The 14804-nt window shown below is 46.1% G+C and overlaps 1 protein-coding gene across 5 annotated transcripts in view; it reads left to right on the top strand.

Moving 5' to 3' along the window:
* The window catches only part of rbfox3a (RNA binding fox-1 homolog 3a), a 445121-nt gene that overhangs the window by 401204 nt on the left and 29113 nt on the right, over positions 1-14804 (top strand). For 4 of the 5 annotated variants that reach the window (XM_072368746.1, XM_072368744.1, XM_072368748.1 and 1 more), the window contains 2 exons: positions 4817-5119; positions 13337-13480. In XM_072368746.1, the coding sequence (XP_072224847.1) occupies positions 4817-5119; positions 13337-13480 (447 nt within the window). The remainder of the gene's footprint in view (positions 1-4816; positions 5120-13336; positions 13481-14804) is intronic. The other variant, XM_072368747.1, reaches the window with a different exon arrangement.

Below are 14804 nucleotides of genomic sequence, written 5' to 3'. Positions count from 1 at the left end.
CATAAATGAGATGGAAAAATGGAAAGACGAGAGTTTGCAGGGGAGGAAATGTGAGACAAAACAATAACCCGCTCCCCAGCCTATTTGAAATCATAAACCCACAGTGATGGAGAGGAAGAGCGGGATTTCGTGGCGGTGGGGGTGAATCTGCATTAAATTGGGCTGCTTCTCCGCATCGCTCTCACTCGCTCGCTGTAATTGGTTGACTTGGGGGAGGGGAATAGCCACTGCACCAAATATGTGGCTCATCATGTGAAGCTCTGCTGAAGGTGTTTTGTTGTTGTTTACCTCTTCTTAGTCTTCTTCTCTGGCGCACCTTGGACTCACCGTGTGACATGTGGTTGTAATTAACACACGCTGCAGCCTCTGGTGAGTGTTAACAGAGAGACTCAGACTGAGATCATGTGGCTGTCCTAATTAAAATGGACCCAGCTAGACGGCTTTTATTTATGCACCTTCAAGACAAAATGAATGCCAGTTGCCTGTGGAAATAATCTCAGGCTGTCTTTGTGCGGGGCTACAATTAACCGAGCATCAGCACCACGGCCGAGGACAACAAGACGCTTTCATGTAGCTGGCAGAAAACCACCCAGTGTTTCGTTTGTGTTGCATCAACTGACTGCCATGCGCTGGCCTCACTCACAATAAACCCTGCCTGGGTCGGTGCTGCGGTGGCCCCCCCGCGGGATTTGTCCCAAGTTTGCCACCGTCGCTGTCAGTGGGTCATTAAAACCAAATGAGTGTTGTTCTAGAGGAGCCTTTGGATGAGACCACAACCATTTCCAAGCACTGAGGAGCTCAAGGTTCCCTCTGGAAAATGTTGTGTCATGTGTAATTTGACAAAGCAAGTTGCCCGTGTGTGTTTTCCATGAATGAACGAGACAGCGAGGCTGCGTGTTGAGTTTCATGTCGTCTGGATTATGCACAAACACCGCAGTATTGCTTTATGTGTATTTAGTTCTGTACAGCAGGAAGCATGTAAGGCAGAAAGGCCTTTGCTGAAAAATGATCCAAGCTGCGTGCGAGTGAGCCCCAGCTATAAAGCTGCCCACTCCATCACGGCTCCTATCGCTGAGATTGATCAGCTCGCTCCCATTTGAGTGATTTCCCTCTGGATTCAATGCGAGGCAATTAGTCGCCGGCCGTATTTTGCCTTTGTGATGCTCTTTGACCCTCCATCGCACATCTGAGTCAGTGCAGCACTCTGCCGTTATGAGCTCCTCCTGTATTTGCGCAGCTCCGTCTCCTTTTGGCCTCTCAACGCCGTTAGCCCCAAAGCTCCACTAAAAAGGATCAGGAATGGCTGGCGAGCGGCCAAGACATTGTACCTGCTGAGATGGAGAGCAGCCTCCACCATCCACCCGGGGGTTAACACCAGTGAAAGTGTCTGAGTGTCTCCGGGACTGGCGGCATCAGCAGTGGGCATCATCACCAGACCTGCCTGACCTCTTTGGCTCCTGCCACAGACTGTAAAAACAAAAACTCCACTTCAGAAGTGATCTCCTTAAGTAAGGGTTTCCAATCCAATTTTACACGAGGAGAGTGCTTAAGATTAGAGATAGTGTTTTTATTGTGCTCTTCAGTAATAGAAGCAGAAGGGGTGAAGGGAGAGATTGAGGGAAGGAGGGGATGGGAGATCGATACGGGCTGCTCTCTCTGGTTGCCTTTACTCTTCGTCATGGTGCCCGTGGAGATGAGGTCTGTGCGGCTGGTGGCTGCAGGCCATGTTAGGAGGACATTAAAGCGTTGCTCTCCTCTCATAAACAGCTCTGCAGGTAGAGGAACGTATCGCCACGGCTCAGGAAGGAGAGGCGGTGCGTACCTGACTGGTTTGTCATGGAGGGCTTTTCATTAGGCTCCACGGGTGTTTGCAGGGGCCTGATTCTGCCCTGCGTAAAGGGCGCCTGGTCTCACTGGGACGAGCTCAGCTCGCCTGATTTGCATGGGCCTTTATTCTTTTCCCAGTTCATTTCCAGTTGAATAACTCGTTTGTCACATACATCAGAGGAAGGCGAAGATCATACGAGAGCCAGTGTTACTTTGTGTTTCACTAATGAGGCCTGTACTCTCCGCCTCCTTGCTTTTGCCTTGCTGCCCTTTGAAACAGCAGCGACATGGTGCTACAGCACTTTAGTAGTTCTCTTTCTCTGATACCAAGCTCCGGGCTGTGATCCTGTTTGTGTGTCACTCCGCTCGGTCTCAGTCCTTTGCACTCGTTTGAGGCTCAAACCTGACACAGAAACACTAACCAGTGAGGCCGCTGAGTGCGGCGAGTCGGATTCTGACCCGACACTCCAAGGCAAATGATTGTTTAACGAGTTTAAAGAGGAACAGTGAAGCACATCACAGACCTCCTAAACTTAGGAACAAATAGCCGAGACGCAAAGCTGGAAGGATTCCCTGACAAATCTTAATCAAACGCCTGCATTGTGTTGGTTTCCTTGTGTTTCTAAGCCTCCTGTGTGCATGACTCCAGCATCGTGCCGCCCAGGCATGTACCTGAAGAGCTCAAGTCTCTCTGATTCCAACTCGGTTACCTCAACGGTTTAAGCTGAGTGGACTTAATGGAAGACGAGATAATATTTCTTTCTTTTCAGCATGTAGATCATTCTATTTTTAGGTAGGTAGGTTCAGAGTTCACCTTTTCAAAGTAGCATCAGTGAGAAGATGAACACGATGCATCATGGGAACATACGCATACATATTTCCTCCGCTGCAGCGGGGCTTTGCAGGATGCATTGTGGCAAAACCTTTCTGCCGCATGACCCTGCATATTGCTGCAGCCTTCTGCATCGTGATGCCTCCTGTGCCAGTGCAGGGAGCTCATGGAAAGACTAATGAGGAGTCTAAGGTGCGACCGTAACCGGGATTAAATCAGCTTCACCCAACTGGTGTCGTCAGGCGTCCCAAAACGGTTCGTCTGAAACCTGGATTTTATCTTTCCATGAAAGTGTTTCTGGATAAAGGACAAAGCTGAAGCTTTGAGCTCAGTTTGATGTAGAAAGGCAGCACCTTCTTGTTTCCGGGCCGCTGAGCTCTCTGCTGGACTGTCGAAGGCCAGTTTAAAGCAGGACACGGGATCCGGTGGCACTTTAAGCTGTCGTACCGGGAGGTGCATCTTTTTTTAGGTAACAAACCCAATTCTTCTTTTAAAATGTGCGCTTAGAAGTTGAAAATTGCCAACATCAAGAGCTTCCTTGAATTAGGATGCCCCGCAATGCAAGTGTGTTATATAATGCCGTGACTGGAGGGAGAGAAAAAGTAGAGCACAGGGGTAGAGATTAAAAAACTTTCTGCATAAAAAGAGAGGAGGGAGGCAGAGATGAGCATAAAAGGGAAGGAGGGGGAGGAGGATTGAGGGAAAGATGGAGGAGACAGAAATACAGTATAATGAAAACTAGAAGGGGGGGATTAGGTCAGGTGGGAGTGAGGTTCAGTCCTCCGGTAGGCCTGGCAGGCAGCAGGAGGCTGGTCAGCTCTTCTCCTCTCTTTTTTCATTTAGATAATGGAGCATTTGGTTAATTGGCGGCGTACAGTTTAGGCGGCGGTTTGTTTGCCAACACGTCAGAGCAGAATTATTTCCACTACATTTACAGCATAGTGTTGCTCAGCTCCCTCTCATTAAAACCACAGCCTCCTCTTGCCCAGACCCGGCTTTCTGTGGAAATCTGCAGGAGGAGGCCAAACACCACTGCAGCAGAATAAAAAAAAAGAGGAATAAAAGACATTTATCTACTATCTCACCAAGCCCAGCCAGCTTGTAAAGGAAGAGACAGAAACTTCTCTATCTGTTTACTGTTATTGTTTTTCTCCACTCATAAACCTTTACTTCTGGCTGCTATTGGGTGCTTTTTTCCTCCTCTTATCTTATCCAAAGAGTTATGCGTCTAGCTCGCATGATCTGTATCTTTAAATTTGATTGAGGGTACTTGCAGGGGGTGTTATTGGATTGCGGTGTTATTGTCTCACCTTTTCCCTGTGTGTTTTTTAATGTTGGGATGGATATCCGCTCCAGCAGCACTGATCTCACTGTTCTGCTCATTAGGCTGGATTCACAGAGACTAGTGCTTCGCAACAATAAGACATGCACTTCTGTAGTCCAGCCATTACCAAGTTTAACAATGTGCACCAGCCAGAAAAGTCCATTATTTCTGCAGCTCATCATCCCGAGCATCCACACGAGACAAAGGGTCTGTGAAACTGCTTCATTGCAAAGGGCTCATCTATCACTTAAGTCAGAAGCAGAGACTAAAAAACATATGTGCTGCACATACCACATACTGGGAGATGTGGCAGCATATGGAGAGGCAGTAAGAGTGAGGCTCCAACGGCTTTTAAGGGGCTCCAATGAGTAAAAAAACGACTTTTTTGTCCACAAAGGACTCAAATGTTGGTCTAATTTTACACATTTGCTCGTGGAGCGCGGCGCGGGATGCTGCTGGAAGTACGAAAGTGGAGCCGGGCGAGGGAGCGGCTGCTAATTTAACCGACCTGTCACTGAAATCAAAGACCTTAATCAAAATTTTATCAATTAATTGATCTTTCCTCTTGTGCTTTGCCACGAGTGCAATTGAGATTCCCCCTGACTCTTGCCCCTCCGACTGCAAGCCATGCTCTACCACATAAACTGTGTTCATTAGCAATGATCAAGGATTTCTCTAATGTGAGCTGAGACGTGCTATGATGACTGTTTCCCCCCGACTTCGGGCTTTGGAGGACAACTCTCCTGCCTCCTAAGTCTCAGGAGGGAGCTTGTTCAAGTCCAACTTTTATTCCTGCTCTAAATGTAAAACCTGCCTCTTTGTGCTTCTCGCAGGGTAACCAAGAGGCCACCAACCCCCCAGAAGCGATGGCCCAGCCGTACACCCCAGCCCAGTACCCGCCTCCCCCACAGAATGGCATCCCGGCAGAGTTTGCGGCGCCGCACCCGCTTCCCACGCAGGACTACACCGGGCAGAGCCGGGTTCCCGAGCACGCCATGACCCTGTACACGCCCACACAGACGCACAGCGAGCCGGCCGGCACTGACAACAGCACGCCCGCCATCACCGCCACCACGACCGCACCGGTCAGTGTCCTCCATCACCTGCAAACACTGTTCTCAACACGCTGTCAGCAAGTAAAATATATTCTTTTATTCTCTCTTTTTTTTCTTTTAAAACTATTTCATCTGTAATGACTTTGCTTGTGTGTCATAAAGAGAACGAGCTGCGCTCACCGGAGGTTTGTTCCTCTGATGTTTATTAACCCCAACAGGAGAAATATTGCTCCCAGATGCATTAAACTGCAGCGATGAGCTCCCAGATTTCCCCTGTTTGGGAACCCAAAGCCTGCCTTTTCTCTGTGGTGGACAGAAATACTTAATATTTAATAAATTACCTTTAATTAAACGTCTTAAATCAGGATATTTAACGTGATTTTAAACAAAGTGTGTAAACAGACTGTTTTCTGCCCCATCTTTACTGCCTACTATACAGTTACTTTATTATGTATGTATATATATATATATATATATATATATATATACATATGTATATGTATAACTCAAGTTTTACTCTTTCCCTTCCAACCTTTAATTCAGACCTTTTCCTGCCCTCCATCGAGGCCCGTGCGGCGTGTCCTTTCCTTCCCCCGTGCTCCAATTATCATGAAATTCAGTTTTTGAGCAATCTTGCAAGCAAATGCCAATCATCCTGCTCCTCCTCGGGTAGTGGAGGAACAAACTGTACCGATAGTTCCCTGTAACAGGTGAGGGTTAACAGTGGGAGTGCAGCACGAGGAGCTGCAGACTTTGATGTCCAGGCGCAGCTCGGTGCTTAACGATGGAGGTGAGCTCGGCTGTAAACGTTCATTTGGGGCTCCCTCAAACACGAGTTGTTTTATTTACTTGCATGAGGGAGAGCTGACATGCTGTAGACATGAATGATTCAGGCTCCCTGAGAGGCGGACACGCCCTTCACCCTTTTTGGACCCCGTTAAAGAGCATTTTCCTCCAGCAGTTAATTATCTGCGGCTCCACAGCAAACAGAAGCCAGGATGGGCCGTCCCAGGACGTCAAAACCCCCCCTTTTAACTCGCTTTCACCTCATCCAGGGAGCGCCGGTGTTCACGGCGTAGAAATGTAGAGCAGAAATCAAGGCTTGTAAGTGGAATTCTCCATTTATAAATTATACATTTAATTCTTTTGTGCTGATCTTACATAAAACGCCTTGACCTGGAATTTATATCACAAGATGGAGATAAAAGGGAGAACGAATCAGCTCCCAAGTTTAAAAAAAAGCATCTGAAAAGGGGGATAATGCTGTCAGAGATGGAAAAAGGAGACCTTCAGACCGTCTTTTCTCCTGTAGCATGAACACACCTGCTGTGGGGGGGTCACAGAGAGGCCACAGCCCTCCTGAGAGGGATCTGGGTCACTCATAAAGAACACCGCTAATACCTCCATTTTCCCGGCCTCATAATTACGGCGCAGCCATGAATATTTGGCAGCAGGAAAGTGCTTATGCAGCATTATCATGGGCCTGTAATGTAGCAATGTTTGATTTGAAGATTTGTGTGACGCTCTCCAACTGCTCCACGGTTATATCCTGCACTTACAGTAATGGCTGACACGCAGGAGAGTTTAAAGTGAGGAGGGACTTGGCAGGAGGTTCAGCCTCCTCCTCCTCCCCCTCCCGACACTGTACACCACTCTCTCTGCCTCCCCCCCCCCACTCCTTGTCTCCCTTTCGCATTTGATTTCATTTCATGTGTTCGCCCGCTGTGAGAAAAAGCCCAGAGATGGTGGCCGTGGAGAGATGAGAGCTCGCCTTGCTTCCCTCCATCTCCTCTCCCTGCATCCATGCTCTCCCCCACATCCAGCCATCTCTTCTCGGGGAGGACAGAGGGATGAGATTAGTGGGGTGTAAACAGAAAGTCTAATCCTCGGGGGCCGCTGGTGTAGTGTCGCCCACCGCTGTGTTCCCCGGCTTTAATGACAGACCCAGCCTGTTTGCACTGGGTGCCACAGACGGCCCGGGAGCCTTTGATTAGGGCACCCTGCAGAAACACAGATTGAGCGAACAGATCAGCTTGCTGCAAATCCCCCTCCCCCCCCCCCCGGCTCGACTCTGCTGCGCTCAGCTCCTCCACCCCACGACGGCGCTTTGCTCGGCACATCTTCTTGACTTAAAGACTTAAAAAGAGTCAAGTGAGTGAAAATTCACTGAAACGTATGGATTCTGTGTCAATTCCCTGCAGAGAGAGGAGAGTGTGCATGTTTTAATGAGGCGCCGGGAGTCCTGCTCTCGTCTAACAGTCACCAGTCTATACTGGGAAGGTGGCATTGTCCAGAGCCAGATCTCTGGGACCTCTCTCTGTGCTGTGTTCAAACAAGCTGACTTGAAAGCAAGCGACTTGAGGAAGAGAGGCAGCCCCCAACTTTTCTCCAAATCCTTAGAGATGAGGGTAGCAGAGGGCTGCCAGGGAGCTCTGCTGCGGAAAAAAAACCGAGCTCGTTATCTGGCTCAGTTCAAATAGTCTGAGGTTTGGTTGAATTTCATGAGTAATCATTCTCTTTTCAGATAACAAATTAAGGCAGTGGCATTAGGGCAGCACTCATTTCCAGATTTTTCACAGACTTTCCAAAGGGTATTCTGGGCGACTGTGATAACATAGACGCACACACAGGAGAGTACGCAGAAAACATGGCCGAGCACATGCAAACATTCACCCGCGCCCTCGCGAACTGTGTTTATGGGATGGAGACACCATCGGGTGTAGCTTTCAGAGGCAGTGCTGATGGCAGCATGTAAAAGAAGACGACTGCGTTATCTGGAAGTGGGAGGAGTCGCTGGGTTTCTTTCCTGTAAATTCCCTTTTCAAAGATACCCTCTTTAAGGGATACAGTTGTGGTTTGTTTTGGATTAGGATTCAGGGTGAATATTTCCAGCTGCAGGGTTAGAAATGATGAGGAAAGCTGGTGCAACAGCGTGGTTCACGGGGGTGTCACCGGAGCTCTCTGGACCCCAGCGGAGCTGGAAGATTACTTTGCTTGTTTGGTCAAAGGATGGAATTCGCTGACAGTGAGAAAAGACATTTATCTCAGTAGATTTAAGATACGGAAGGTGAGTGTTAACTGAGCAGAGCTGAACCAAAGCTCTGAAGCATGTCTGTCAGTTCATCTCAAAATGAGCCAGATGTGATGCTTTTAACCTAAACTTCCAGTCTTTTACAAGTAAAACACAGTTAACACCTGATGACATCTTGGTTTCCAGAGGAACAGATAACCATTCGCATGTTGCAGCCATGTGAGATTATCTCCTCCTGCTCCAGTCAGCAGATGTAAACCTGAACTTAGAAACTCACAGGAACACCATGCATCTTACGAAAAAGTCTTAAATATCAGAAACTGGTCGGTCAGATGCCACCACTTCCTGTTATCTGCTGAGTCATAAAAAACCTGCATAAATGCACCGATTTTTGGTGTAAAAGGGTTTAAAGGAGCAGCTCAGGTGTTGCAGAGATGATTCATGGAGGTGGGACTCGTGTCCATGGGCCTACTCTTCCCTAAGTGCCTCTGAATGCCAGGATGCTTTACACAAATCAGGCAGATGAGCTCAGACCCTCTTCTCACTCACTCCCTGCTCTCTCTGGTGATGGAGAGGATATATTTGCTGCTTCTTTAGAAAAAGAAAACAAACAGTGGAGCACCGGAAGAGGAAAGTAATGAATTAAAGCTCAGGCATTATAATTCTTGTGAGCGAAGACTCTAAACCCCCCCCCCCCCCACCCCACCCACCCCAACTCCTATTTAATCGGATGTAATCTACCTGCTTGGCAGCATTCCAATCAGATAGTTTCAATTATGCTCTTGTAATGCCACTCTGCAAGGAGGGGGGAAAGTGCTGAGCAGAGCACTTTGCAGGCGATTTGCAAATAACAGCAAGGGAGTCTTTTAGAGAAATGACTGAACAGGAAGCCGGAGACTTGCTGGAGTTGACAGCTCTCTCACTCTTAGCTTTGCTGGCTTTGGCGGTGGTGCTGTGTTTTGCATCCCACCTCCTCCTCCCTTTGACAGCAGCTGTCGGGACAGTAAAGTGCCACTGAAGGTGGCCTCCTATGGTAATACGGAGGTAATTATTTTCCACTGCTACAGCACCATTTCACAACCAGGCAGGCAGGTTGGAGCCTCAGGAGCAGAGCGCAGAGGCAGGCGTCCTGGATCTCGGTGACACTCGAAGTTATTGAGTTAGTAGTATGCAGTCTGGGGTGCTTGGAGTCAGCGATTCAGCATTTGTGTTCTCCGTATGTGTGTTTGCCCCTGATGTCAGCGGGCTGCTGGCCTGTCTGAGCACCCAGTGAAAGTTAATCGGGATGTCTGCAAACACGCGACTGCCGTGATAAAACGCCACACAGACAGGGCTGGAGGACAGCGGTGCTCAGTAGTCTGGCAACATATGCTAAAGGTCGATAAGTGTCATGTGTGACCGATGAAACAGATTGACCCGTGGGGCTCTGGTACCTTGTCACCCTCCACAGTCCCAGCATCTGTCTGCAATGTGTCGCCCCCGGGGCCCAACATGGCTACTCAGGCTATTAACCTCCAGCGCAAGAGGACACGCCAGAGTTAGGACCCCTCCACCCGTCTCCCTCCGTCACAAATCCACTCCTCACTCGTGGCTCAGAGACTTTTCCTGCTCTCGTGTCCTTTAGTGCTTGTTAACCTCGGGGCTGGACACAGTCAAGCCCAGGTGGGACTCGGGGAAGCTGCTGCATACCTGGATGGCTGCAGGGGAGACAAAGTGGGACCTTGAATCAAACAACTGTCACTGCTAACAATGTATGTCACCGTCTCCGAATGGGCCATAAAAACCAAATAAATGACGGCCATTACAGTGGAGATTGTGATTATGATAATGAGAATAATAAAGGCGATCATCATTATGATCATGATGATAATGATAATACCGTGATGATGAATTATAATGAATAAATCCTTAGCCCATTTCCTAAATGGTGGGAAATGCATCACAAAGCGAGCGGCCTGCAGCCATCCGACAGCCTCGGAGCAGGGCGAGGGTTATCCGAGTGTGAGAGTGTGTGCGTCATCTGAGCCTCCTCTCCTTCCACGCCTGTATCAGTACAAGATTGTGTCTGTGTCTGCTTCCCCAGCCGGCGCAGAGTGTGTGTTCTGTGCTCGGAGCACTTCCCAGGAGACCTTGCAGTTTACATATCACATTCAAACAGCTTTTGTGCTCAATATCTGCCACTTCCACTCTCTCATTTCTCATCCCCCCCTCCCGCCGCTCTCTCTTTCTTTATTTAGTCGTCTTCCAGAGTCGCCGGCACGAAATCAGGATCCATTTTTGGTTCCTTTTATTAATTTGTTTGCTAATGTGAAAGGAAAACTGTCAGAAAAACCACAGCATTTACTGCTTGTTCAAAGGCCCAAAACAAACTTTATCTTTTCCTGATGAGTGACCTCTTGTGGTCATAAAGGTAATTACTATGAGCAGTGATTTCTTTCTTCAATTGTTCAAATATACATTTTCCAACACTTCTGTGTTGTTTACTTGCTCATAACTTCAGCATTAAGAGCCTCTTTGTTGTGCTGAAACTCTCTGCTCTGAACAGTATCCCCAGCATCAGAGGAACAGTTTCTGGTACAATGGGGACCAAAAAGTAGGACAAAATGATTAAAAAACAGCAATCTGTACAGATTAAAATAAACAGAGTGAAGGAGGCTACATTCAGACCCTTACACTAAGTAAAAGTAAGACTAAGAGAGCCACTTTTTTAAGGAAAAAATGACAAGAATTGCCCATTTTTCGACCCTTTTTGGTTGATATTTTAATCACGTTGCTGCTGGTGTGGGAAACACTTCATTTACAAGTTTATAATACAAAACACCAGATAAATCTGAAGGTTCTTCAGCTAAATAATGTGCAAGAAAATCACAATTTCATCGAGCTGTAAAACATGTAAAAGAGGCCCAAAAAAATCATGTCTTTAAAACTGTCAAATACATGTAATTAGAGTGAAAACAGCAAAAAATGCTAAAAAACTCGTTAGAAATGTCTCAAAATTCTACTTCAGTCCTTAAATTTGTACACATGAACTCTCCGTTGCTGTTTTTCTACCTGATTCAGTTTTTATAGGAAGTTAATCGTCGTAATGCTCATTTCTGGATGCTTGTAATTTGCTTCTGAACTACAGTAAACTTTCAGGTTTAGCTGCTGGAGCTCAAAACTTAAACTTTAAACCGCAGAGAGAAGGCAGGTTGTTAAAAATGCAAATAAAACGTGCGTTTTGCCCACAGAAAATTGCTCATAACTTCAGCATTAAGAGCCTCTTTGCAGCTTTGTTGTGCTGAAACTCCAGGAACAGTTTCTGGTACAATGGGGACCAAAAAGTAGGACAAAATTATTAAAAAAAACAGTAATCTGTACAGATTAAAATAAACAGAGTGAAGGAGGCTACATTCAGATCTAAAAGACTAAAAGAGCCACTTTTTAAGGAAAAAATGACAAGAATTGGCCGTTTTTCGACCCTTTTTGATTGATATTTTAATCACGTTGCTGCTGGTGTGGGAAACACTTCAAATACAAGTTTATAATACAAAACACCGGATAAATCTGAAGGTTCTTGAGCTAAATAATGTGCAAGAAAATCACAATTTCATCGAGCTGTAAAACATGTAAAAGAGGCCAAAAAAAATCATGTCTTTAAAACTGTCAAATACATGTAATTAGAGTAAAAACAGCAAAAAATGCTAAAAAACTCGTTAGAAATGTCTCAAAATTCTACTTCAGTCCTTAAATTTGTACACATGAACTCTCCGTTGCTGTTTTTCTACCTGATTCAGTTTTTATAGGAAGCTAATCGTCGTAATGCTCATTTCTGGATGCTTGTAATTTGCTTCTGAACTACAGTAAACTTTCAGGTTTAGCTGCTGGAGCTTAAAACTTAAACTTTAAACCGCAGAGAGAAGGCAGGTTGTTAAAAATGCAAATAAAACGTGCGTTTGACCAACGAGCTTCTGCCCACAGAAAATTGCTCATAACTTCAGCATTAAGAGCCTCTTTGCAGCTTTGTTGTGCTGAAACTCTGCTCTGAACAGTATCCCCAGCATCAGAGGAACAGTTTCTGGTACAATGGGGACCAAAAAGTAGGACAAAATTATTAAAAAAAACAGTAATCTGTACAGATTAAAATAAACAGAGTGAAGGAGGCTACATTCAGATCTAAAAGACTAAAAGAGCCACTTTTTAAGGAAAAAATGACAAGAATTGGCCGTTTTTCGACCCTTTTTGATTGATATTTTAATCACGTTGCTGCTGGTGTGGGAAACACTTCAAATACAAGTTTATAATACAAAACACCGGATAAATCTGAAGGTTCTTGAGCTAAATAATGTGCAAGAAAATCACAATTTCATCGAGCTGTAAAACATGTAAAAGAGGCCCAAAAAAATCATGTCTTTAAAACTGTCAAATACATGTAATTAGAGTAAAAACAGCAAAAAATGCTAAAAAACTCGTTAGAAATGTCTCAAAATTCTACTTCAGTCCTTAAATTTGTACACATGAACTCTCCGTTGCTGTTTTTCTACCTGATTCAGTTTTTATAGGAAGCTAATCGTCGTAATGCTCATTTCTGGATGCTTGTAATTTGCTTCTGAACTACAGTAAACTTTCAGGTTTAGCTGCTGGAGCTCAAAACTTAAACTTTAAACCGCAGAGAGAAGGCAGGTTGTTAAAAATGCAAATAAAACGTGCGTTTTGCCCACAGAAAATAAAAGTGCCTCAAAAACAAGGTCCATCTAAACAGACAAGCAACCAGAACGCTGGGCGAAATCCATCATCGGTGTCACACAGAGAAACAAGTGGAATTTGTCATTGACATCAGACACGTCATTTATATAGAAATGTCAGCATCGCATTCGCATAATGATGGAAACAACAACGCTGAGGGCTCTGGGCCTCGCACTCTGATGGCTGTGTGCAAACGTCACCAATAATGTGTCTTTAGTCTAGACATGTCAGGGCTCCGTGGGATCTATATCCACGCCTTTTTGTCAGCACCTTCAATCTTCCCTGTTGCTCAAGAGCTAAGTGCAAGAGATTAATAAGTGGATTTGTAATGCACAACCTCAGGTTTGACACCATAAGTCATCGGCTGTTTATCGCTTTGGCTTTCTCGGCAGATTGAAAAATGGCAGAAGCTGAGTAAGTTAGTCAGTCAGGCCTCACATCCCCCCCCCCTCTGCTCTCATACCGCAGGACCAGGAGGTACAGTACGCTGTAGCAGCTAATGAGTAACCTGTGTCTTTTCTGTGTTTGTTTCCCCCCGGCAGACAGATGATGTGACGCAAACAGAGGGCTCTCAGCAGCTCCAGCTCCAGCACTCAGACTCTTCAGAGAAGCAGCAGCCCAAAAGGTTACATGTCTCCAACATTCCCTTCCGTTTCCGGGACCCTGACTTAAGGCAAATGTTTGGGGTAGGTATAAAAGTAAAGTGACAAATTACTTTAGTGGATTCCTCCATCAGCTTCAGACACACAGTGAAAACGCTGACCTGAATGTTGCTTTACAGATTCTCCAAAATGATCTAAACCACTTTCTATTTAATGGTATTAATCCACTGCTGCAGTGTTTCACATCCAGGGCTGCACCTCCCCTAATGTCAGAGGAAATTATTACAGCTTTATGAAATGGAGCATTTGGCTTCAAGGAAAACATCACATAACTAAAGCTGCTTTTTTAATGTGTGAAAGCACCGCTGTCATCTCGTTAATGCATTGATTAGTGCCGTTGTCTGGGAAGGGAAGAGCGGCTTCAGAGTTTTTGCAGGTGATAAACAGCTCAATCCGTCACAATCAGGTTGTGAACCCGAGGGAGGAGTTAGCTGAGCAGTGAAACCTGGTGCGCGCCATCTTTGACTTCTCCATCAAAAAGATTTGTTAACAGCTTTTGTTCTTTGTTTTCACGCAGCTTTCAAAGAGATTAAGTTGTCAGTTTGAATCGTTTTTCACAGGTTTCACTTGCAGGATGGTCAGCTGCAGACTAACGAGTTTACATATCAGGAAACCAGGGGTCCTCGTCTCCTGGCCAATTAACGAGGCAACAGCTCGCCCTCGTGTCTCACAAAAGCCTCAATAAGAACGGAACCAAATTCAATAACCATAATGGATGTGAATTGAGACGATTGCCAAAAATGTTCTTCAAAATGTTAAGCACTAATTGGACCATTAGAAGCCAAAGGCGTTAATTCCCGTCATTATGAGGACAACATCCAGCTGATGATATTAATTACTCGTGAGCCCTACCTGTGGCTTTATAAATTGCAGACAACATGGCTGCTTTCTCTCTCTGATTGTTGGCTTTATTGTTCCCAGCTCTGGTGCAGGTCGTGTGGAATCCAAATCACCTCCGTAATTAGCTTGGAGGCTTTGTGTGCCCGGCCGCTGCATGCAGATATATGATAGAAAATTGATTGCAGCCCACCCAGTCTCCCTCAATCATCCTCCTCGCTCACGTGTTGCCTGTTCCTTCCCGTTACCCTCCTTTTCACTCCCGGTGGTTGGCATAGTGAAGGATTGTGGGATTGATTGTCTTGGTTAGAGCTTGGCAAGGAGATAGCTGGTCTGCTCCACCCTCTGACATGGCCTCCACAATGGGCCTTTGTGTGATCAGCGTGTGCAAAGCCTCATCCCTCCAGCTCTAATGGCTTCTGGAGCGCCACCGGCTCAATACGCCATTACTGTTACGCCTGAGTGAAACCCACAGACGTGCGGGCTGGAAGACAGAGGAGAAAGAGAGTGG

Source organism: Leuresthes tenuis, unplaced genomic scaffold (genome assembly GCF_036924035.1).
Source record: "Leuresthes tenuis unplaced genomic scaffold, fLeuTen1.0.hap1 SCAF_17, whole genome shotgun sequence".
Taxonomy (NCBI): Eukaryota; Metazoa; Chordata; class Actinopteri; order Atheriniformes; family Atherinopsidae; genus Leuresthes; species Leuresthes tenuis.
Note: the sequence above shows the minus strand (reverse complement) of the source record. Positions and strands in the feature narration are given on the sequence as shown.